This window comes from Myotis lucifugus, unplaced genomic scaffold (genome assembly GCF_000147115.1).
Source record: "Myotis lucifugus unplaced genomic scaffold, Myoluc2.0 scaffold_109, whole genome shotgun sequence".
In the NCBI taxonomy this organism is placed as follows: Eukaryota; Metazoa; Chordata; class Mammalia; order Chiroptera; family Vespertilionidae; genus Myotis; species Myotis lucifugus.
Genome location: NW_005871157.1, coordinates 1,394,761 through 1,420,055, shown reverse-complemented (window position 1 = coordinate 1,420,055; position 25,295 = coordinate 1,394,761). Strand labels below are relative to the sequence as shown.

The 25,295-nt window shown below is 41.2% G+C and overlaps 1 protein-coding gene across 3 annotated transcripts in view; it reads right to left on the bottom strand.

Moving 5' to 3' along the window:
- Positions 1–1,693: 1,693 nt before the first annotated feature.
- Positions 1,694–25,295, bottom strand: part of RTF1 (RTF1 homolog, Paf1/RNA polymerase II complex component) — a 61,111-nt gene continuing 37,509 nt past the window's right edge. For 2 of the 3 annotated variants that reach the window (XM_006093046.3, XM_014459449.2), the window contains 15 exons: positions 22,668–22,872; positions 21,792–21,906; positions 20,233–20,344; positions 11,778–11,913; positions 11,128–11,305; positions 10,567–10,649; positions 8,714–8,801; positions 8,508–8,615; positions 7,592–7,669; positions 6,974–7,095; positions 6,728–6,785; positions 6,221–6,298; positions 5,540–5,635; positions 4,687–4,798; positions 1,694–4,457 (listed from right to left, as the gene is read on the bottom strand). In XM_006093046.3, the coding sequence (XP_006093108.1) occupies positions 4,351–4,457; positions 4,687–4,798; positions 5,540–5,635; positions 6,221–6,298; positions 6,728–6,785; positions 6,974–7,095; positions 7,592–7,669; positions 8,508–8,615; positions 8,714–8,801; positions 10,567–10,649; positions 11,128–11,305; positions 11,778–11,913; positions 20,233–20,344; positions 21,792–21,906; positions 22,668–22,872 (1,676 nt within the window). In that variant the 3' untranslated portion in view covers positions 1,694–4,350. Of the gene's footprint in view, positions 4,458–4,686; positions 4,799–5,539; positions 5,636–5,664; positions 5,902–6,220; positions 6,299–6,727; positions 6,786–6,973; positions 7,096–7,591; positions 7,670–8,507; positions 8,616–8,713; positions 8,802–10,566; positions 10,650–11,127; positions 11,306–11,777; positions 11,914–20,232; positions 20,345–21,791; positions 21,907–22,667; positions 22,873–25,295 lie in introns of those variants that run through there. The other variant, XM_023757486.1, reaches the window with a different exon arrangement.

The following is a 25,295-nucleotide window of genomic DNA, read 5'->3' as shown; positions in this document are numbered from 1 at the left end:
CCCCCCCGCCCCAAGCAGGGGTTGGTTCTGCGGCTTCAGTCCCCTCCCTCGCCTGGCAGCTCCCTCCCTTCATCCTGAGGCCCCACAGGCTGTCTTCCATAGCCCAGCAGCCTTTGCTATCACTAACAACAGTATTTAGTGAACCCCTAGTGGGGAAAGGAACATTTCATCTTTAACACGATTCTGGCATAATTATTATTAAATATAGGAACTCAGTGTCCTAGAGGAGTTAACTAGCTCAGCCCCAGGTAGTAAGTGGCAGACCTGGATGTGAACCCTGCACCCACGTGCCTAGCAGCTCTTGGCTCTCCCTTAGATCCAGAGCACTGGCTGAAAAGCCCTAAAAGTGCCTTTGCAGTGGCTAAGCCCCTCTGCATGGCCAAGAAACTCCATCTCCAGGTTCTGCTCAGCCCACGCTGGGGCTGGCCTGGCCTAGGGAACTTTATAGAGAAGGCAGGTTGCAGCTCGGGAAGTCATTTATGCAAAGAATCTGAGCTGGGGGTCAGTCAGTGGCTTCCTAGCCCCGGAGAACTGCTGGACACTGCCACTCAGGATCGCCCAAGGAAAGCCAATCCCCAGCCAACCTTGCACCCCTCTACCCTCTGCATCCCACCCTCCACGGTGGTCAGTACCTGGCTGTTCTACAGCACCAGATGGGAGATGAAGGGTCTAGGCCAGCGGTTCTCAACCTGTGGGTCGCGACCCCTTTGGAGGTCGAACGACCCTTTCACAGGGGTCGCCTAAGACCATCGGAAAACACATATATAATTACATATTGTCTTTGTGATTAATCACTATGCTTTAATTATGTTCAATTTGTAACAATGAAAATACATCCTGCATATCAGATATTTACATGACGATTCATAACAGTAGCAAAATTACAGTTATGAAGTAGCAATGAAAATAATTTTATGGTTGGGGGTCACCACAACATGAGGAACTGTATTAAAGGGTCTCGGCATTAGGAAGGTTGAGAACCACTGGCCTAGGCTGTCCTCTGCTCAAATCCCTGCTCTGTAGGGCCCAGGGAGCCCACTGCTCCCAATAGTCAGGTAGGGCAGTGATAGGGAGTTGGAGGACACCTCTTTGGACCAAGTTGCAGGGTGAAAGGCAGTGACCCGCCTCTTCCAGCACTAGAGGCAGGCTAGGACTGGGCACCTCCCACTTTCCCATCACTAAAGGGGAGGAATGTGCTTCGGAGGGAGAACAAGGTCAGGAAGATCTGAGACACAGCCTAGCCTCAGGCAGTGGGTGTCAGAAGCCCTTGCACATCTTCCTGGCTTGGGGCATTTCTCCAGGGTCACACGGGTGCCCTGGGCTCCCCCTTCACAAGAAAACAGGATAGCAAAGAAACTGCTCCCAGGCCAACTGAAAGCTGGACAGACCACACGCTCACTGAGGTTAGTGCATCAGGAGCCTACCCAGTTCTGTCCAAGCGCCGTGTATCTTCCAAGGTAGGAAGTAAATCAGGCCAACTGAAGGTCACTCTGGCTCTAGACAACTGCCATACCAAAGAGGCTTCTGGGCAACCAGGCTGCTGAAGAGCTGAAAACAGCCACTTTCATTTTGGGGGCAAGTAGGACTAAGAGAAAGGAGAGAAAGCAAAAGAGAGGCTCTCATGGATTTTCAAAACACGACTTTGAGAGTTGCCACTCAGGATGCAATCTGTGGACTAAATCTGATCCTCTTGTTAAAACGGCATAAAATTTATTTACAAATATCTGTACAGTTTGTGTGACAGGTCAGGATTTCACAACAGAAACAAAGAAAACAAAAGCATTCTTTTTCAAGGGAAGTTGCAGGCGTAGACTTTCCCTGCACCTGTCAGAAGCAAGACAGACAAACAGACCTATACATCATGAGTTAGACATATGGACACTGGCCTTTTTGCTTCTTGGAAGGAAGTGAAAAATGTATAAAACAGCTTTAGGTACTGCACCCACCAACACTGAAACCACACTGTGGGGGGTAGGGGTGGGGTGTGGAGCAAGGGGGCCCTGCAGCAATTTCCCAGCACAAGAAAACAAGAAATACTGTGAACCACCAAGAAGCCCAGCTGATTCTATAATTTCATGTCTTATGCCTGGGTAGGATTTCAGTTCCGAGGCCCTGCCTCAGTTGAGACTGGAGCCAAGTCCTCAGTCTTGATTGCAATCACCAAGTAGGCTACTCAGTGATGAGTTAACTTTCGGTCTTCTTTGGTTGGCTTTTCTCCCTGCTATTTTGGCGTCTCAGAACGAAAGTTTCAGCAGCTGCATGTGGGGAGGTAGTGGTGAAGTGGCTACAGTGTGATGCAGTTTTAATAAAAATTTTATTATACAGCCATAATGTAATTGACACTTCTCCAAAATCCAAATGATATTAAATACAGATCTACATGGTGAATCAGAATGACTCCAGCAAATTCTATGGATTCTATAATTTCATGTCTTTTAAAACCAGGAAAGAGAAAAAAGTCCAAGTCAGTCATGATAGGAGAGGTCCCAGCAGCCTCCGGGACTCTGCTGGAGTTCAGGCAACATTTAACAGTCTGTGATTCCACATTTATACAACAGTCTATAAAGGGTTCCGGTCAATGGACTATTCAAGTATATATGATTTTAATGAGTCCATCACCACTCCTTTGCCCAAATGAACTGTCACAGCTACCACATAGCTGTGTTACAGTTATATTTATCAATTTTACAGTCACAATACTTTTTAAAAACCATTCATTACTGCATTTTTTAAAATAAAAAAGTGTAAACTAAGTTAAAGCAATGCTGAGGCTCTACTAAACCCAGAAGAGTTATTAGCAAGTTCATTTTTATGTTTAAATACAACTTAACTCCATGATTTCCCATCACCCCACGTCCTTAAAGAACAGTAGAGAAGAAATACAAAGCAGAGCTTCTAGCTAGATTTCCTCTCGCTCTCATGGGAATCAGCAGCTCTCAGCTGTTTCTTTAGCTTAGTTCTTGGTATATATAGTCAGCTGTACTTTGTTCTGAAAAGATTTGTTAAATGCCACTTTTATTTACACTTGGAGCTTTACACCTGAGAATGATTATCAAGCAGTCAGCTTATCTCTTTTCAAACATTTCATAAAGACATACACACTTCTTTGCTGGCTTCACCCTAGCTGCACAATATATATATATGTATACACACACACATATATATATGTATACACACACACAAAACTGCACATGCTTGTAACATTTGCAATCTAAATCTTTTTGTGTTCTTTCTCTCCACATCATGTTAAATACTTTCTCTTAAAAACAAAATATTATTCTTACTGAAAGAGCAAAACAGAATCACTAGAAAGATACAAGTACATGGGGTGGGAAAAGATTCACTCTACGCTCAGGCAAGAAGCTGTGTTCTATACCCATGGGATGAGCAAGACACCTGCACTGCCCTCCCTGGGACTTGGCCGTGGGCTTCCCTCCCACCTGCCAGGACACAGACTATAGGGAAGGGGCCAAACTGGGGAGTTTTCTTCAAGGTGGGGAGGTGATGAGGAAGAGGAGGTGGGGAAGGGGAAGTTACACAGCTACAGCAGTCAGGCCTGTTTATTAAGAAGAATCACATTTAATGAGTTTCTTTCTTGCAGTTTCAGATGCTCAAGTACAGCTGAAAAAAAATCTGAAACAGCTATAGACCCATGACAGACTGATACAAAGAGTACTGCATTTTTAAAAAATGATAAAAAAATCCACACACTTGCAGACACACACACACACACACACACACACACACACACACACTTTCTCTCTCTCTCAAATAGACACCCCTCCCTCCCCACAAATGTACACTTTTTGGAAACTAAATTGATTTTGAAAACCCCTCTTCCACAGAGATGGGAAGAAGAGTAAGATGAGGAGAGAGGACGGAGGACTGTAGGTGCCCAGAACCCACTCCCTCCACCAGGGTCAGGTTCCAAATGTTCAATGTTTGGATTCAAGGCAATCCAGAGAGGAGACTGCCCAGTGCTGCTGCTATCACCACCAGGGGCTCCAGCAAGAATCCCAGCTTCACGGTAATACTGAATGCGTGCAGAGTGGCCAATGAACTGTGCTGGTTTAAAAAAAAAAAGAAGGCAAACACAAATCTAAAGACATGGATAAAGCCCAAGATAGCCCAGGTCCACACTGGGTGAGGCCTGGAGGTGGGGAGGGTTGATGGAAGATGGTGCAGACAAGGGAAGTCTATACAGCAAATGGTTTATATTACAGATGACTGGCAGTTTAGAGTCTCTTCCCAGTTTCTACTGCTGCTCCAGCCCAAAGAGGGCACATAAAGGAAGAAGAGAGGTGGGACACTGATGGGCATGCAGGGTCAGAAGCAGCAGGCTGGGTGAGCTCAAATAAGCCCCCGTCGCTTTTTGTAGTCTTCCAAGTTCAGAGATCTCCTTGGAGCCCCATCCTTGGCTGGCGGAGCCTTGGAGGTGATGGCCAAAGCCTTTGACTCTATGAGAAAGAAGAGCAAATTGGCAGCTGAGGTACCGACAAAGTAGTGCTTTACTCCTTCGGGGAGCCTTCCTGCATGTCCCTATTCCCTCTCAAAACATACCTGCAGCCTCTATAAATACTGAGGAGCAGAACCCCCATTTCTTCCCTAAATCAGGCTGCCTTGCAGGCCGAGAGGGCCATGGAGCTATCTGGTCCTTGGCCATTACCACTCCCCACCCTCACCTACCTGAGCTGGGAACTTGTAAATCAATCTTCACATCAAAATCATGTACTTTGAACAAGTCTTCTGAGAGGTCACTGGCTGACTTAGAATTCAAATCTTTATCCTTTCCCTGACCCTGCAATGTGAAGAGAAAAACTAATTAGAAAAGCATAAATGTAAGTGGACTTCAAGCAGCACTAATGGTAAAAGCTCTTGCTCAAGTTTATTAGATCTTCCTACTAAGGCTCTTTTCTGATTCCTTTTCTCAGGACAGGAGGCCACAGACAAAGAGGGTTTTTTTCTGAAGCTTCAAAGCAAAGAGGAGAGGGCAGGCTCATGCCTATGGTGTGAGGGTAGAAAGATAGGCTTAAGACAAACCAACCTTCTGACCCAAGATTTCAGGAATTCCTGGCAGTTTGGGCTCTACAGGAAAAGATCTAACTTAGGCAGAAAAGTAGTTCTCTTTCGGGCAGTCCTCAGTTTAGATTTTCAGTTTTCAAAGAGCTTTCACTTTCATCATTGTCTGATCCTTATATGTCATATGCTCCTCCTAATTTTCCTGTGAGGTAGGCAGGGTGTAAGTATTATACCCATTGTACATAAGAGAAAAGTGGATCAGAGGACTAGATGTCAGTTGCCTAAAGCCACAGTGAAAGCCTTAGTTAAGAAGTGGTGTTGGGTTAGAATTTAAGTTATCTGACCAAAGTTCAGCAGCTGTTTTCCACATGTGTACATAACTGGGATGGAGAAAGGACAGTCAATGGGACTTCAGGTTCCTCCAGATGGGAAAATCAAGTCCAGACTAGGCCAGGTTCTGCCTGGTGTCCAGGCCCGCAGCCTCGCTCCGTAGGCACAGGGGAGGCACTGCTGCACTCACCTTGCTCATTTCCTTTGGAGCATCTGGTAACACTCCAGAACCATACTTTGCATTCAGCTGGGCCAAGATGGCAGCTTGAACAGCTGGGTCTCTGGACTGAGAGAGGAAAATAAGATTGTTCAGCACTCAGTAGGACGGTCCTACGGAGATTCTTTCCCACCTACCCCCATTAACATCACAAGCACCACAGTGGTCCCATCAGCAGCTTAGTGGGGTTTTCCTCAAGGCAGCAAAAAGCTTTGAAGCCACGCCCAGTCTAGCCAGCTCTAGATGGGTGACCCAGCCTACACATTTCTAATGTCTGTGGCACAGGGTGGTTTAGTCCATAGGTTTCTATGCCAGGCTTTTACCACCTGGACATCCTATAGCAAGATAAGAAAAAGAGGTATCCAGACCCAAGAGTTTGAGGCAAGCAAATCCCACTAAGACATTATTTTTAACTTCTTTATTAATCTCCTAATGCAGTGGTCGGCAAACCGTGGCTCGTGAGCCACATGCAGCTCTTTGGCCCCGTGGCATGGGCCACGAAGTTTCAATCGCACTGTACATACGTGCCCATACATGGTATTTTGTGGAAGAGCCACACTCAAGGGGCCAGTCTGCCGACCACTGTCCTAATGGAACTCATTTTATGTCCCAGAATGTAGGTCCTGAGTAAAAACGTCCCCGTCAGGCACTCACGTTAGAAACGATGGTAGGTTTGCATTGCCGTCTGGTAAAGGGATCCATCTGTTGGTTTTTCATGTTGTGACTTTCAGCCTGAAACAGAAAGCATGCATTACAGAACAGTATCTCCTTTCCCCTCCTCTCATCATGAGCTCACATATAAATAAAAGTCTTTGCAAGGGCCTGAAAAAGTCAAAGCTGTCTATCCCTCTTTTCCCCTCAAGAATACCAAAGTAGACATGGGGACAACCACCTAAGGAACAAAACTGGAAACAGATAAATACCTGTGGAAGAATCTAAGGATGGGGAGGGGTAAGACAGAGCAGAAGACTGCTGCTTTTCATCATAAATTAATAAACTGAATGGGTGTATGTATACATCCGTACAGAGCACATATGTGTTAAGTGAACACATTATTGCAATAATTAAAAAAATAAACCCAAGCAAGATGTAGTGAGGATTTCATATCATTTTACTAACTGAAATTATGTTCAGTGATCCAGATAAAGTTGTCTTACTCACCACAAGGGCCTTCTCAGACTCCACAATATTCCATTCCCGGTTCCGCTGGTTGATGTAACTAAGGGTGAAGAAGAGGAATGAGTCAGTGGGCTGTGAAGCGAGGAAGGGAACCACTGAGTTGACTTCAGAGAGATGAGGAGCCAGTGCAGCACAGCGTGTACATAAGGCCACAGGCTCACCTGATCACTGTGGCAAGGTTTGTGGACCAAGGATAGGAACCCAATCAAAACAGGCCCTGTAACACACCTAATAGCAGATATGTTCTTGGTCCGCTGGCGGTCCAGGGCCTCTGCCCGCTCCTCCAGCTCATTCAGCTGGTCTTGGATTTGTTTGGCCTTGTCCTGATCCCCCAGGTCCTCTGCCATGGCCTGCACAGGGAGGAAAGTGTGTAATTTTGGCCTCAATTTGTATCACGTGTCCCCTGACTTCCCGCACAGGCAAGCTACCTCACGATATGAACAAATGACAGGAGGTGTGAAATAACACCTAGAACTTATAGTAGTAACACGTTCCCATACAGCTACCTGGCTCTGGGCCTCTGCTAGCATTAACGCCAGAACGCAGGCCCTATATGTCTCACTCACTACAAGGCTCCCCTATCCTGATGTGAAGAATGGAAACCACCTACTGCAGCTGGGCGTGGCAATACAATTCATCTGTTCAGACCTAGACTGATACTACCCTAGGGTCTATCTGATCACACATGAAACTGAAGCGATTAGAAAGAAGACGAAAAGAACAAGCAAGATCAGTTTCAGTTTATAGAAAGGAAAATCCTGCCTCTGCTTACTCGCCAGGGTGAACAAGGTTGATTCTCACATAGCCTTAGAGGACAAGGAAAGAGGTCTGAGAGCAAGTCCTTACCTTTTCCTTTAGCAGCTGAGTCTTCTTCATGGCATAGTTAGGCGGAGCTTTCCTGAACCTTTCTTTCTCTTTTACAATCTGTACCAGAGAGGAGATACCAGCAGTGAGGTATTCCTAAACTACTTTGGAGAGGCTAAGTGAGCCCATTCTGGAGGCAAGCAGCTAGTTAAAAGGGGGCTGCTCTTCCTACAGCAGTGTCATGCCCCAGGGAGCGAGTTCATTCCAAGGGATACTATGCTGCTTCCGGGGTCACGGAGATTCTTCTGGGACAGTCTGAAGGAACATGCACCAATAAACAGCAGCAGCCCAGAGGCCTGGTACTGTAAGGCTAGCCACTGTCCAAGAGAACAGAGATCAAAGAATTTTACCAAAATATTTTGGAGGAAAAAAACTCTTGAAGGACCAACCCTAGCAGAATACAGATCCCTGAATCCTGAATACACTTCTATAGTCTAGAACTTCAAATGAGAATGTATAGAAAATACTCTGATAAACTATAAACAGTAAGAGAGCAATATCAGCATTCCCTCATCCTCATGCAATAACAGCACAGCTAAAAACACCAAGATGTAAGGAAGGGAGCCCTAGCCAGTTTGGCTCAGTGGATAGAGCGTCGGCCTGCAGACTGAAGGGTCCCAGGTTGGATTCCAGTCAAAGGCATGTACCTCAGTTGCAGACTCCTCCCCAGCCCGGGCCCTCATCGGGGCACATGCAGGAGGCACCCAATTGATGTGTTTCTCTTACATCAATATTTCTGTCTTTCTCTCTCTCTTCCCATGCTCTCTAAAAATCAATGGAAAAATATCCTTGGGTGAGGATTAAAAAAAAAAAAATGATGTAAGGAGGGAAAAGTCATGCTCTTCTCTAACACTGGTTCTTGATGAACCGCTAGGCTCTGAAGTATCAGTTTTCTTACCTCTTCAATGTCTTGATCATTAAATTTATAATTAAGAGCTTCTTTAATAGATAATTCCTTCTTATTGATTTCATCTAGAGTGGGCAACTGCATGCCAGCAGAAAACATCTGGACCAAAACATGATAAAAGGTTATATAATAAGTGATTTTGGAAAGAAACGCTGTAACCGTTTTCAGGAACAGCTAGGTGCTGTCTGCCCACTTACCGCTTCTTTCCACTTCATGAATTCGCTTTCAGTGAATTCTTGGTTTGAGACAAACTCTAGGCGGAATACCCGTTGGTCACTGCCATGCCTACATAAGAAAGAGACAGCATCTCCAAGAATATGTTGACAAGTACCAGCAAAGCAACCCTACCGGACTGTGTACCATCTATATCTGTGGTTCTCAATCCTGGCTACACTTTAGCATCATCAAGATTTATAAAAATTCCAGTGTCAAAGCACCTTTGTAGATAAACTGAAGAAGAATCTCTGGGAGTAGGAACCAGGCACTGAAATTAACAAACAAAGCCTCCCAGGTTGTTCTAATGTGCAGCCAAGATTAAGAATCAGCCCAGCTGGTGTGCCTCTGGTTGAGTGTTGACCTATGAACCAGGAGGTTTTTGGTTTGATTCCAAGTCAGGGCCCATACCTGGGTTGCAGGCTTGATCACTAGTAGGGGGCATGCAGGAGGCAATTGATCAAGGATTTTCTCTCATCACTGATGTTTCTATCTCTCTCTCTCTCTCTCTCCCCCTCTCTGAAATCAATAAAAATTAAAAATAAATTAAAAAAAAAAGAAAGCTATGGACTTGGCCTGGTGCTTCAAAAGTCCATTTATAAGCCATAACCGGTTTGGCTCAGTGGATAGAGCGTCGGCCTGCGACTGAAGGGTCCCAGGTTCGATTCTGGTCAAGGGCATGTACCTTGGTTGCGGGCACATCCCCAGTAGGGGGTGTGCAGGAGGCAGCTGATGGATGTTTCTCTCTCATCGATGTTTCTAACTCTCTATCCCTCTCCCTTCCTCTCTGTAAAAAATCAATAAAATATATATTTTTTTAAAAAGTCCATTTATAATAAAATTTGTCACAGTCAATTGGCCTCTAGAATATGAGATACCATGGATATATTCCCTGGAGAGGAAGAACACTGTCTTTCTACCGACCCCTGTGCTGACAAAGTTAAGTGAATCAGTGCCATTCTCCTAGAGCAGTGGTCCTCAACCTTCTGGCCCTTTAAATACAGTTCCTCATGTTGTGACCTAACCATAAAATTATTTTCGTTGCTACTTCATAACTGTAATGTTGCTACTGTTATGAATCGTAATGTAAATATCTGATATGCAGGATGGTCTTAGGCGACCCCTGTGAAAGGGTCGTTTGACCGCCAAAGGGGTCGCGACCCACAGGTTGAGAACCGCTGTCCTAGAGACAGTCACTCGCTGCACATCATGGCCACTGCCCTCCCCAATTGCTTCTTTTCAAACAGAGCAATGGAGATAATGGGGATGGGAGAAGGAATGGGGAGGACTCATAGCGAGCAAGTTAGGCCATGGTAGAGCAATGTCTGTTACCTGCTATTTGCAGTGGTCCTGGCAAACTGCTTCTATACCAATGTGGGGCTTTAGAATCTCCAGGAGCCAAGAGGGCAGGGATTTGTGTGTGTATTTTGTTGTCACTGCTATCCTGATACTCAGAACAATGGCACATAGCAGACATTCAGTAAGTATCACGTTACCAAAGAGGAAACTAAGTCCAGAAAGGTGACCTGACTTGTCAAAGATCAGGGTAGCCAGTGCCAGTGCCACGTCCAGAAAGCACGCCTCCCGACCATGCTCAGGAAATGCTTGTAGGGCTCTACGAGGAGGTGTCTTACAACCTGACTTTTTACTTCTATATGTCCTACCACTTCGTATCTCTGATTTCCCCTAGGAGAGAAACATATATCCTACTTTCTCTCCAGGCAACAGCATAATAAAAGTCCCAGAAAACCATCTCATTGGGAGAGAATAACAGCCCACACAGGCAGTGCCTGTTTGCAATGGGAGCAGAAGTGGCACACAGAAACACCCCTCCTACCGTAGCTGTAGCCCTTTGTTTGTTCTGGTGCCACCAAGCTGGTAAACCTTGGCGGTTTCCACAACACCCGTGATCTCAGCAACCTAAGAGAAAGGACAGAGACAATATTCAAAACAGAGTCAGAGCTCTCCACACCACTCTCTCTTTGGCTCTATCTCCCGACTGCAGACGAGTGACCCTGCACTGAGAGGAGTCCACAGCTGAAAGGTGTCCTGGGCACCTTTCTCAGGTTTAGAACTGATGGCCAAACACCAGGAGCCCCGTGTGCAGAGTAAGCAAGCACCAGGGGAGGAGGCAGTTAGCCTGTGGGGCTCATGAGAAGCTTCCCCTCCATTTTAATCCTACCTATTGGGGGAGGTACTTGGAATTCCAGAGGTCAGTTTTATCAAATATAAAGATCATGGAGGTCAGTTCCCACTGCCAAGCTTTCCAGGGTAAGATATGGTAAGACCATACAACCCAGAACAAATGGGACTAGAAGAATGACAGATTTATGCAGTATCTCTTAGAGAGCATTTATATTTAAAACATGGATAACTGTCCAAGGAAAGAAACACCAACCCGGTAAACTGGTTTGCTGTTGTGGTTTCCAATGCCAATCCGTACAAAACATCCTGTGACAGTCTTAGCAAAGAAGGGCATATGACACCAACGTTCCAGCTTATGCCGTGATAATCGAACCCGATTCAGTTCTTCGGGTAAGGACACTGGTTGTGATTTCGGAGGGATCTCTTCTTTCCTGTGAGGAACAAAGGGCACTGGGAAAAGTGTTCATCATAAAAACTGATCCAGATAAAACTTAACCAAGTCAAAGTACATGTGATGAAGGCAGTAGGAGAAATAAATGACCCGACAGGAAAGAGTGGCCATAGACTCCTGTTATTAACCAGTAGTGTGAACTGTGCTGATACGGCTGCCACCTTCCCAGATCACCTATTAGAGTAAGAAGACAAATGGAAGCATCTGGCCATGGGGGTGACGTGATGTCAGTTCTACCTACTGGGCCCAAATGAAATGTCCAGGGCTTCAGGCCAAGAGCCAAAGGCAGGAACATATGTCTGGGCTAATGTACAGGGAACTCAACTCCGCAATTCAGGGTCCTGGACCAAACAACATTCAGAGACCAAACGGAGATTTTGGAAACTACACTAAGCTTCTCCTCAAAGAACCCACCTGTCCCAACTACCAGACTAAAATGTACACAAGCTTACTCTTCTTCTTCATCAGAGGATGATGTTCGGGATGAGCGGTCTGTCTTTTCACTGGATTTGTCATCTTCTTCCTCCTCCTCATCGTCAGAGTATACCTCACTGGTTTTTAATGGCTGTTTTTTGGCGAGGAGCTCAGCTAAAAAGAAAGGGAAAATGTTTACTTAGCTTCTCTCAGTAAGAAACTGGAACATTCTTCATCTTTGAAAAAGAACTAACACATTGAAAATGACTTGATAGCTCCATCTGCTCGGAACTGGATTGTGATGATTTGGATACATGAAGAAGTGAGACCCTGGCCAGTTTGGCTCAATGGGTGGAGCATCGGCCTGCAGACTGAGGGTCGCAGGTTCGAATACAGTCAAGGGCATGTACCTTGGTTGCAGGCTCGATCCCCAGCCCTAGTCGGAGCAGGTGTAGGAGGCAACCAGTTGATGTGTCTCACATCAGTGTTTTTCTCTCTGTGTCTCTCCCCATCCCTTCCATTTTCTTTTTTTTTTAAAATATATTTTTATTGATTTCAGAGAGGAAGGGAGAAGGATAGAGAGACAGAAACATCAATGATGAGAAAGAATCATTGATTGGCTGCCTCCTGCATGCCCCCCACTGGGAATCGAGCCCACAACCCAGACATGTGCCCTTGGCCGGAATCGAACCTGGGACCCTTCAGTCCGCAGGCCGATGCTCTATCCACTGAGCCAAACCGGCTAGGGCCCTTCCATTTTCTTTAAAAAAATCAATGGGAAAATATCCTTGGGTTAAGATTAACAAAACAAACAAACAGGAAAACAAACAACAACAAAAAATGAAGTGAGTTAAACCCGAGAGTTAAACCATTTAAGCACTAAATGTCAAGCCTCAGTAGACACAAAAAGGGCTGCAATACTGTTTCTAAGTGGGCAGAAAGGGTCACCAATTGTACCGACAATTGTTTTTCATTGCACTTAAGATACTTGACGATGGTCAGGAAAGATGGGGGGAAATTTTATGATGACTTCAGAGAATCTTTGAGTAAAACTTTAGATAGAAAGCAGCTACAGATAATTATGACACAAATGGGCATCACTGTATTCCAATAAATATTATTTACAAAAAGGTAGTTTATCAACTGCTGCTCGACATAAAATATAAGGAGTGATTTCTAGGATATATAGTAAAGTGGAAAAGCAAGGTAGAGAAAAGTGTGTATGGAGTGCTACCATTAATCTAAGACAGTAGGTGAATCTGTGTCCTTTTGTTTAGGGGGAAAAGGAAAGAAAAAATTTTTTCTAAGTGGTTACCTTTTATGGGAAGAAGGAAAGGGGTGAAATAGAAAGGTATAGTGCTAAACTTTTCTGAATATGCCTTATTTAGTAGATTTTACTTTGGAACCTTGTATTTTATAAAACAAAATAATAAAAAGTAATTTCTATACATCACAAACAAAATGAATGAAGTAAAGTATTCATTTGATGATACAACCACACAAAAAGGAACTATAACAAGCGACTTTAAAATATAGCCATTAAAAAGATAGACATAGACCAATAGAAAAGAAAGCCCAGAAGTAAACCCTTATATATATGGTCAAATAATTTTCGAGAAGGGTGTCAAGACCATTCAATGGGAAAACAACAGTCTTAAAAAAAATGGTGCTGGAAAAATTAGAATCCCACATGTAAAAACACCCCACAAAGAAGTTGGACCCTTACCTTACAACTGTACACAAAAATTAACTCAAAATGGATCATAGACCTAAATATAAGAACTAAAACTATAAAATTCTTAAAAGAAACCTTTAGGGGAAAAGTTTCATGACACTGGAGAACAATTTCTTGGATATGACAACAAAAGCAGAGGCAACAAAAGAAAAATATTAAGTTAAAAATTATACTTCCATCAAAATTAAAAGCTTCCATGAATCAAACAACACTATCAAAAGCAAAAAGACCATCCTGGCTGGTTGCTCAGTGGTTAGTGTGTTGGCCTGTGGAGGGAAGGGTTGTGGGTTCGATTCCTGGTGAAGGGCACATATCTCAGTTACAGATTCCCTGGCCCCTGTAGGGGCAAGTGCAGGAGGCAGCCAATTGATGTGTCCCTCTCATGTTTCTCTCTCTTTCTCTCTCCCTCCTCTCTTAAAATTAATGGAAAAAAAAATATATATATATATATATATTTTTTTTTGGTGAGCAACAAAAAGAATACCAAATGGGAAAGACATATGTGAAAATCATACACAGTGGAACCTCAGTTCTCAAACTTAATTCTGGAAGGCTGTTCAAGAAGCGATTTGTGGAAAACAGAATCATTTCTTCCAATTATAAATAATATAAATTGAATTAATCCATTCCAGACCCCCAAATGATTCCCTATTTTAACCTTTCTTATATACAGTACATGTCTAATGTATTGTTTAATCTATAAACACTTTTAAAATTAAATTTACTAAACCACTCCCTACTAGTCTTAAATGAATCACTTTTAGCGTTCAATCCAGGGATGTCTTTCAGGTCAGCATGCAGCATCTTTGCTTGTTCATATATCGCTGCCTCTGAAATAGCTGTCACTGCCTAATTGCTTTTCGTTTCTCCAAATCAGCAAGTTTTTCTACCCCTTTCATTGTCTGTGATCATTGTTTCTTTCACACACTTAGCAACATTAGCACTCTTTTTTCTTTAAATTTTTTTTTAACAGAATGATTCTGTTGATTTTTAAAAAATATATTTTTATTGATTTCAGAGAGGAAGGGAGAGGGAGAGATAGAAACATCAATGATGAGAACGAATCATTGATCAGCTACCTCCTGCATGGGGATTGAGTCACAACTTGGGCATATGCCCTGACTGGGAATATAACCTTGACCTCCGGGTTCATAGGTCAATGCTCAACCACTGAGCCACACCAGCTGGGCAACATTAGCACTCTTGATGGCCTTTTTATGTTTTTAAATTGTGTTAATCCTTGATATTGATTTCACCAGCAACAAAAGCATTATCTCTGATGCCTGAGAAACACTTTTTGTCATTCTCAGTTATCAGCTTGAAAGGGTTGTCAGTTTGAAAACAAATTGGTTGACAACCGAATTGTTCGAGAAACAAGGTTTGGCTGTATTTAATAAGGGATTAATAGTCAAAAAATATAAAAAACACCTATAACTCAACAACAACAAAGAAGTTGATTAAAAAATGAGCAAAAGCTATAATAGATATAACTTCATCAAAGAAGTTATCCAAATGGTCAATAAGCACATGAAAAGATGCTCAACATCACTAATCATTAGAGAAATGCAAATAACAATCACATTTCATATCCACTAGAATGGCTACTATCAAAAAGACAATAACAAGTGTTGGTGAGGATATGGAAAAAGTGAAACCCTCATACACTGCTGGTGTGAATACAAAATGGTAAAGCCACTTTGGAAAACATTCTGGCAGTTTCTCAAAAGGTCAAACACAAATTTACCATATGTTTCAACAATTCCACTCTTGCTCTAGCTGGGTAGCTCAGTTGATTAGAGCGTTGTCTCAATACGCCAAGATTGTGGGTTTGATCCCCGATCAAGGCACATACAACAATCAACCAATGAATGTATAAATAAGTGGAACCTGGCCAGTGCAGCCCAGTGGTTGAGCATCAGCCTATGAACCAGGAGGTCACAGTTCCATTCCGGTCAGGGCACATGCCCGGGTTGCAGGCTCCAGTGTGGGGTGTATAGGAGGTAGCCGATCAATGATTCTTTTTTAAAAAATATATTTTATTGATTTTTTACAGAGAGGAAGGGAGAGAGACAGAGCGTTAGAAACATTGATCAGCTGCCTCCTGCACATCTCCCACTGGGGATGTGCCAGCAACCAAGGTACAATGCCCTTGACCGGAATCGAACCTGGGACCTTTCAGTCCGCAGGCCGACGCTCTATCCACTGAACCAAACCGGTTTCGGCTAATGATTCTTTCTCATTATTGATATTTCTATCTCTCTTTCCCTCTCACTTCCTTTCTGAAGTCAATAAAAATATATTTTAAAAATAAATAAGTGAAACAACAAATTGATGTTTCTCTCAAATCAATAAAAGGAAAAAACACACACCACACAATTCCATTCCTAAGTACTACATACCTAAGAGTAATTAAAAACATGGGTCTAATCAACAACCTATACACAAATGTTCATAGAAGAACTATTTATAGTAGTAAAAAAAGCAGAAACAACCCAAATGTCCATCAAGAGGTCAATGGATAAATAAAATGTATTTATCCATACAATGGAATATTATTCAGACATAAAGAGGAAGAAGTATTGACATATGCTATCTCATGGATGAACCTAGAAAATATTATGCTAAGTGAAAAAAGTCAGACACAAAAGACCATATATTGTGTGATTCGATTTCTATGACATGTCTAGAACAGGCAAATCTATAGAGCTAGAAAGTAAATTAATGCTGGGGGATGACAGACCTGGAAGGTGATGGCTACTAGCAAGGGGGTTTCTTTTTAGGGTAATAAAATATTCTAAAAGCCATTGAGTTTTACTGCACAGCTTTGTGAATATACTAAAAGCAACTGCCTTGTATACTTTAAATAAATAGTATAGTACATTAATTATAGCTCATAAAGTTGTTATGAAAAACAAAACAAAAAATCTTGGCATCCAAATTTTGAAATGAACTTATTCAGTATGAGGCTCCTGGTAAGTTTTATCCTTAAAAAACAAAAAAGAAATTCAGAGACAAGATGGTGACTAAGTAAATGTGGTACTTGCATCCTACCACAACCACCTGAAATTTAGCTAAAGTGAAGTCCTATAGCTAAGTATATAAAGAAGAAGCCACAGACTGAAAGAAAAGGGATGGAAAAGTTATTTCTTAAAAAATGGAAACAAGCTGGTGTAGCAATGCTTATACCACAGAAAATAGACTTTAAAATAAAACCTATAATGCCCTGGATACTATGGCTCAGCTGGTTGAGCATCATCCCTTGCACTGAAGGTCACCAGTTCAAATCCCAGTCAGGGAACATACTGGGTTGTGGGTTCAATCCCTGGTCGGGTTTCGAATGGGAAGCAACCCATCAATGCTTCTCTCTCTCCCTCTCCTTTCCTCTCTTTCTAAAATCAATAAAAACAACAACAACAACAAAAAGGCTGCCCTAGTCAGTGCGGTTCAGTTGGTTGGGTGTCGTCTAAAAGGTTGCCGGTTCACTGAAAGGTTGCTGGTTCAATTCCCTCTCTGAAATCAATAAAAATAAAAAAATAAAATAAATTTCTTAAAACAAAACATATATATATATGAAAATGGTGGAGAAATTAAAAAAAAACAAAAACAAAAAACAAACAGACATAGGCTATAAGAGGCTGTAATGAAGGACCCAGCAATTTCACTTTTGGGTATTTATCTGAAGAAACTCAAAACACTAAAATGAAAAGACATATGCATCCATATATAATCATTGCAGCATTATTTACAATAGCCAAGATATGGAAGCAACCTAAGCATCTATCAACAGATGAATGGATAGCCCCGCTGGTATGGCTCAGTGGTTGAGCTTCGACCCATGAACCAAGAAGTCAGAGTTCGATTCCCAGTTGGGGCATATGCCCAGGTTACAGACTTAGTCCCTGGTGGGGCAGGGGGGTGGGTGGGACATGGCCAATTGATGATTCACTCTCATCAATGTTTCTATCTTTCTATACCTCTCCCTTCCTCTCTCTGAAATAAATAAAAAAATAGATGAATGAATAAAAAAGTGGTATATATATAAAATGAAATGACTCAACCGTTAAAAAAAGAATGAAATCTTGCTATCTGCAACAACATGGATGGACCTAGAAGGTACTGTACTGAATGTAATAAGCCAGACAAAGAAAGACAAATGTCATATGTTTCACTTATATGTGGAATCTAAAAAATAAAATAAATGAACAGGCAGACCAGAAACAGACTCAATAATACAGAGAACATTTTGACGATTGCCAGATGGTTGGGGGAATGAGTGAAAAAGGTGAAGGGATAAAGAGCACAAAATGGGAGTTCAAAGTAGTAGTTACAGAAGAGTAATGGGGACAAAAAGTATAGCACAGGAAATATAGTTAATGATATAGCAATAACTATGTATGATGTCAGATGTGTACTAGATTTATTGAGGTAATCACTTTATAAGTTATATTATATAAATGTCTTATCACTGGGTTGTACACCTAAAACTAATATAATACTGTACACCAACTGTAATTAAAAAAACAAACCAAGCTCTGTACACTGAAAAGACTTAGACATAATAGTCAACCCAGTAATATGAACACTTGTTGGATCTAGACTGTGGTGTCCACATATAATTTCTCATGAAAAAGGAACCAGAGTTCCTCAGAGAAATGGCTGATTCCAAATTCAGAAAGCAAGAAAACTGTTAAAAACTACTGGAGTCTCATATCAAAAGGACTTAGGCTACAACTGGTTGAAGATGGAACGATACGAATGTCCATATTAATTACTGCAATGGATTGAAATGTATGAAGTATCTTAAAATCCATGAGTTCATAACGATATTCAAAATAAAGAAACGAACCTCACTGGTCACCTTTGGAAGTTGTCAAGGAACTATCTTTCTTTTAAAACCTAGTAAAGCAAAAAAAATATCCAGCATTTATTCTGCCTTTCCTATAAAAAATAGTACCTAGTGGTAACTAAATAGCTGATGAGTAGTTTCTCTTTATAGAAGTAAACCCAAGATAATAAATGAAGAAAGAATAATAGATTATAACATCACCCTTTTGCAACTCATAATAAATTAAATGATCTAGGTAATGATTACAATGGCTGTTGGGATAGAACATTTTACTATTACCAATGCTTCACCGTTCTTATACCCATGCTCTTTGCCATGTGACTCAGTGTGAAGTTCCTCTCAGCCATTAATGTTGGACTTGGTAATGTGACTTGCTCTAGCCCATGGAATGTGCACACATCTGACACGGCCCATTCCAAGTCTAGGCCATAAGAGGCATCTCATGTTTCTGCTTGCCCCTATTATACTTCTGCCATCACCATGAGAAGAATGCGCCCTAGTTATACTGGTCTGAGGCAGGAGAGAGAGAGGTGAAACAGACCTGCTTCTATCCTGAAACTTGGGAACAATCCCATCTAAACCTGTATATCAAGCAACCCCTACCTGAATGGCAGATGCATGACTAAGAACAAATGATTGTTTATCTGAGTTTGGGGCAGTTTGTTATTTCACATTATTGTGGTAATAGTTAAGTGACAGCTGGTAGTATCACAAAATGAAAGACAAGCAGATACTCTGGGTCCCCTGGTATAATATATCACTACCTAAAACTTAGTCTTACAAAAAAAAAAACACAAAATAGAAACAGAACAAATCCAAATCTGTCCAATTCTCTAACTACAAATTATAGGAAATTCAAGGGACTAGAAAAACACATTCAACACCACTAATGTGATATAGTCAGCATCTATGAAAAACTACAAGATAAATGACCCAGTTTCTTCAACAAATAAACTGAAAGGGGCTAGCTAAAAAAGAGATTGACAGGAAAACCTATAGATTAAGTGACTTCAAGGATTATTAACAAATAACAATGTGTGGATTTTATTTATATACTGATTCAAATGATCAGATTAGTATATTTTATAGAACTAGAGAAATTTAAAGACTGACTAGATATTTGTATAAAGGAATAAAATGGTAAGGGATTCGTTGTTATCATTTTTTAGGTAATGTATCAGCATTATAGTTATATTTAAAGTAAGAGCCCTTATCTTTTCAATATATTTCAATGTATTGAAATAATTATGGTTGAAATATAATGATGCTGGGATTTACTTTAAAATAACCTGATGATAAAAAAACATAATAAAAAAATAAAATAACCTGATGGAAGAGGAAGTATAGTTTTAACAAGATTGGCCATGAGTTGCTGTTACTATTCTTATGCACCATTCAGACTTGTTAGAGTAGATGTGGGTTATGATTGCCAAGTTTGCCCAGCACAGTAGTTTTATCACTAAACGTTGGACTTGTTGATGGAGTCCCATAGTAGTTTCAGTGTAGACACAGTTTTTTCCACTATACACCTGTGCATTTTCTCTTTGGGTGACTGAATGAATGTTTAAGACATTTGTGTGCAAAGTTACTCTTTTTATGAACTGTTGTGCCCTGTCAATGCATAGTGCTCTGTGACTCCAGTATATCTTACCTGTACTGATCAAACCTAAGTAAACATTTTTATTATAACTCCTCCAAAACAAAACAAAACAAACAAACAAAACGATTGGCCGTGAGTTGACTGTTGAGGCTGGATGATGATGGGTTCATGGAGGTTCATTACACTATACTCTGTATGTTTTTGGAATTTCCCATAATAAAGAGCTAAAAAGGGGGAAAAATAAAAATGAGCACTAGGAAGTCAAATCATATGATCAAAGACACCAAGTAGCATTATATTTTCCCTACTTACCTGTTCTGTTCTTCCGTTTTTCTCTCTCTGCTTTTAGCTCCTCCATGGCTTGAGATTTTTTATCTAGTTTCTCATCCCGTTTGGAACGCCGTTCCTTGTTGTGGGATGTTACCTGGGAAGGGAAAGATATGTAGGATGGCTCTTTTTACCAACTGGCTATGACTGTCCCAACAATTAACTATTTAGTTCTTCACTGTGAATCTATATTGGCTATAGAAACGGAAACTTGTTTAAAGGGGAAGAGCATCCTCTTGTGGACAAAGAGGATAGAGCAGTAGAGTCAGCCCCCATTTTCCCTGCCTAATAAACAGAAAGCCTAAGAATTATAGGAATGAAGGGCGGGGGAGGGGGGAAAAAAAAAGGACACATATGTAATACCCTTTGTAATGCTTTAAGCAATAAATAAAAAAAATAAATAAATAAAAAATAAAATAAAATAAAATAAAAAATGCTTAAACTTAAAAAAAAAATTAAATTAAAAAAAAAAAAGAATTATAGGAATGAGCACTTTTTAAAATATATGTAAAATATATATACAGGCAATCCTCGGGTTAGGTCGGACTCGATGTACATCGTTTCATGGTTACGTCGCCATCTCCCATTTATTTATATATATATATATATATAAAAAGTTCCGTCATTTCTACATATGTGCTTTATGTTTTTTATTATTTATTTACCACAAGTAAAGATCAGGAATTGTTATCTTTTTTTTTTTTCACTGTTTCACTTCATTACTACTGTGTATGTGCTCCATGTGAGTGACGTAGGTGCTTATGCAGGTGGGTTCCGACTTACGGCAAAAATCACACTACATCGCGCCATAGGAACGGATCTCCGACATAACCCAAGGACCTACTGTACATATATATTTTTATTGTTGACAATATTACAGATGTCCCCCATCCTGCCCTCCCTTTTCCCATCTCTTCCCAGCCCCTGCCCTACCCCCAGGCCTTCACCACACTATTGTCTGTGTCCATGGGCTATGCCATGCATGCATATAAATTCTTTGATTAATCTTCTTCCCAGCCTCCTCTCTGAGATCTGTCAGTCTGTTCCACGCATCCATGCCTCTGGACCTATTTTGTTCCTCAGGTTATTTTGTTCATTAGATCAGGAATAAGCACTTTCAAGAAGGACATCCTAGATCATAGCCAATATTTGCTGATATTATCAACAAAGCTTTTTGTGACGAATGCAGAGATGACTAATTTTCCCAGTTACTTTTACAACCAAGTACAGGATGACGTACACCTGATTGAGTAAACATAACTAACCAACTGGGCTACCTTGGACAGGATATTTACCAACTTTTCCTTAAAGGCTGTTCACACATCAGTTAAGCTGCTTTTTAAATGCAGACTTGAGTGAAGGATTCCTAAGGAATTAAACAGTGCAGCTAAGGGTGAAATGATATATCTAGAGAATGAAGACAGTATGTAATAGTCATGCACTAACTGACTTAGGCTGATTAATATAAACGCATCTTTTATATAAATACATGAACTCAAAACAGATTTTATTCTTCAGATAATGAGGTCCATTGAATCTCCTACCTGAGATTCTTGAATCTGTGTCAGCTTTTTCTTTTCTTGCTCCTCTTCTTGCTTTTTCTTTTTTTCTTTCTTTTCTTTCTTTTTGGCTGTTTTTAGTTTTTTCTTAATTTCAAATCTGATTAAAAGATATATTTTTTTTTAAGTTGCAATTAAATATTTGTAATGACTGATTTCTATTAGATAGGAGAAAGGAAGTAAGTAGGGGTGAGGAGTTAATAAACGTTTTCTGCTTCCTTTAAGAAACTCCAATGTACAAGTACCATAAAAAACATTGAATATAGCCCAGCTGGTGTGGCTCAGAGGTTGAGCATTGACCTATGAACCAGGAGGTCATGGTTCGATTTCTGGTCAGGGTACAAGCCCAGGTTGTGGGCTCGATCCCCAGAAGGGTGCATGCAGGAGGCGGCAGATCAATGATTCTCTCTCATCATTGATGTTTCCATTTCTTTCTCCCTCTTTCTTCTTCTCTGAATAAAATATATATTTAAAAATATTGAATATAGCCCTGGCTGGTTTGGCTCAGTGGATGGAGCATCAGCCTGCAGACTGAAGAGTCCCGGATTTGATTTCTGGTCAAGGACACGTACCTCGGTTGCAGGCTTAATCCCCGGCCCTGGTGGCCCTGGTCGGGCCCAATGCAGGAGGCAACCAATCGATGTGTTATTTCTTACATCAATGTTTCTCTCTATCTCTTCCCCTCCTTTCCACTCTCTAAAAATCAATGTAAAAACATCCTCGGAGAGGATTAACAACAATAATAATAATGATAAATCTCAAGTCTTAATTAATTAAATCCTAAAGTGATAGGGCTTCAAATGTGAATTTTGGAAAATTATTTTTTTATTTTATTTACTCATTAAGGAACTATACCCTTACCTTCTTTTCAACACCTCCCTCTTCTCAATGCGGTTGAAGAGTTCTTGCTCTCTTTCCTTCTCTGTCATCTGCTCCAGACGAGCCCTGTCCTCCTCATCCCCCATGAGGTCTTCCCCGTAGCCATCATGGAACTCTTCATCTTCAGAAGAGGAGTCAGAGTCTGAACTGGAGGAGGAGCTGTTGCTGTCAGAATCCGACACTTCACCTGCCACAAAGGGCGAACAGAAGATTAGGCTCTACTAGAGAAGACAGGCCACAGGTGACTCAGCGTTAATCATCATTACTCCTTGGCTCTCCTAGGTAAAATGGCAGGTGGCCATCTCTGCTCCCTTGGGAACAGTCTTTGGTCTGCCTTTGGCAAATGCAAGCACAGGTTAGGGAAATTTAGGCTGGAATATAAACCAGCATGTTCTTTTTAATTCAAACTTTTTACTTTTGAAAAAATTGCAGACCTAAAGAAAAAAGTTGCAAGAATAAATGATTCCCATACTTTTTCTTCTTTAATCTCATCTGAGGATATTTTTTCCACTGCTTTTCAGAGAGTGTGGAAGGGAGGGAGGGAGGGAGAGAAGAAAAACACTGATGTGAGATATATCCACATCAATGGATGTATCTCATCCATAGTTACTGGCTGCTTCCCACACATGCCTGGACTGGGGCAGGGAGTGAACCCCAACCCAGGTATGTGCCCTTGACCAGGAATCAAACCCAAGACCTCAGTGAGCTGGCTGACACTCTAACCAGTTAGCAACACTGGCCAGAGTTCCCGCACATCCTTTTTATCCCCTTCAATATTTTTATTGATTTCAGAGAGAGGAAGGGAGGGAGAGAGATAGAAACATCAATGATTAGAATCATTGATTGGCTGCCTCCTGCAGAGCCCACACTGGGGATCAAGTTGCAATCTGGGCATGTGCCCTGACCAGGAATTGAACCATGACCTCCTGGTTCATAGGTCAATGCTCAATCACTGAGCCACACTGGGTGGGCCCATACATCTTTTTATAAAATATATTTTATTGATTTCAGAGAAGAAGGGAGAGGGAGAGAGAGAAACATCAATGATGAGAGCGAATCATTGATTAACTGTTTCCTGTATGCCCCACACTAGAGATCAAACTGCAACCCGGGCACTGCCCTGACCGGGAATCAAACCATGATCTCCTGGTTCACAGATTGATGTTCAACCACTGAGCCATGCCAGCTGGCCATATATCTTTTAACTTAGGTTTACACATTGTCAACATTGCCAATTTACTTTCTACTTATATAAAATAATGAATATACATTTTTATTATTCATTTTGCTGAACTGAAAGTTGCAGAGATTGTAACCCTTTACCCCTAAACACTTCTCCTAAAAGACAGTCTTTTAGATAACCAATTATACAATTATCAAATTCAGGAAATTTAACATTGATGGAATACCTTCATCTAACACACTCCCTATTCAAATTTCACCAGTTGTTCTAACATAGTCCTTTATAGCCACTTTTCAGCCAAAGAGGGACCCAATCTAGGATCACACATTGCATTTGGTTGCCATGTCTCTCTAGTAGCCTTTAATCTACAACAACCTTTTTTTTTTTTGTCTATCATGCCACTGAATTTTTGAGAAGTATAAGTCCAAATATTATCTAACAGAATTTTATGAGGTAATAAATATTCTTTATCTGAGCCGTAGCCACATGTGGCTACTGAGCAACTGAAATGTGGCTAATGCAACTGAGACACTCAATTTTTAAGTTTTAATTAATTCAAACTTAAATAGCCAGTTACCAAATATCCCCAATTTCGGTTGGTTGGTTTCATCAAGCACTATCCAGGTTATGAATTTTTGGCAACAATACTCCCTAAGTCAGTGGTTCTCAACCTGTGGGTCGCCAACCTGTGGGTTGCGACCCCTTTGGGGGTCGAACGACCCTTTCACAGGGGTCGCCTAAGACCATCGGAAAACACATATATAATTACATATTGTTTTTGTGATTAATCACTATGCTTTAATTATGTTTAATTTGTAACAATGAAAATACATCCTGCATATCAGATATTTACATTACAATTCGTAACAGTAGCAAAATTACAGTTATGAAGTAGCAACGAAAATAACTTTATGGTTGGGGGTCACAACATAAGGAACTGTATGAAAGGGTCGCGGCATTAGGAAGGTTGAGAACCACTGCCCTAAGTGATTGTGTCCTTTTCAAAGTATCACATCAGGAAGCACCTGATATCATTTTGTCCAATTACTAGTGATATTAATTTGGATTTTTGGTTAAGGTAGTATCCCATAGATTTCTCCATTGTAAAGACACTTTTTTCTTCTTTGTAGTTACTAAGTATAATGGGGGATGCTTTGAGACTGTAAACATCTTACTCCCAACAAACTCTCACCCAGTGGTTTAACAGTCATTAATAACTCTTGAGTAAATCAATTATTAGTGACTGGCTGAAAAATGGTGATTCCAGGCAGTTGATAACCCTTGTTTGTCTTTCACTTCTGCATGATCCTTAGTTTCCCTCTCATTATCTTGAGTAGCGTCATTTTTTTATCTCTAAGGGGTATCAACCCTTCTCTATATATCGGGTTTCTCAAGACAGTATATCAGAGTAAGACATAGCGAACCGC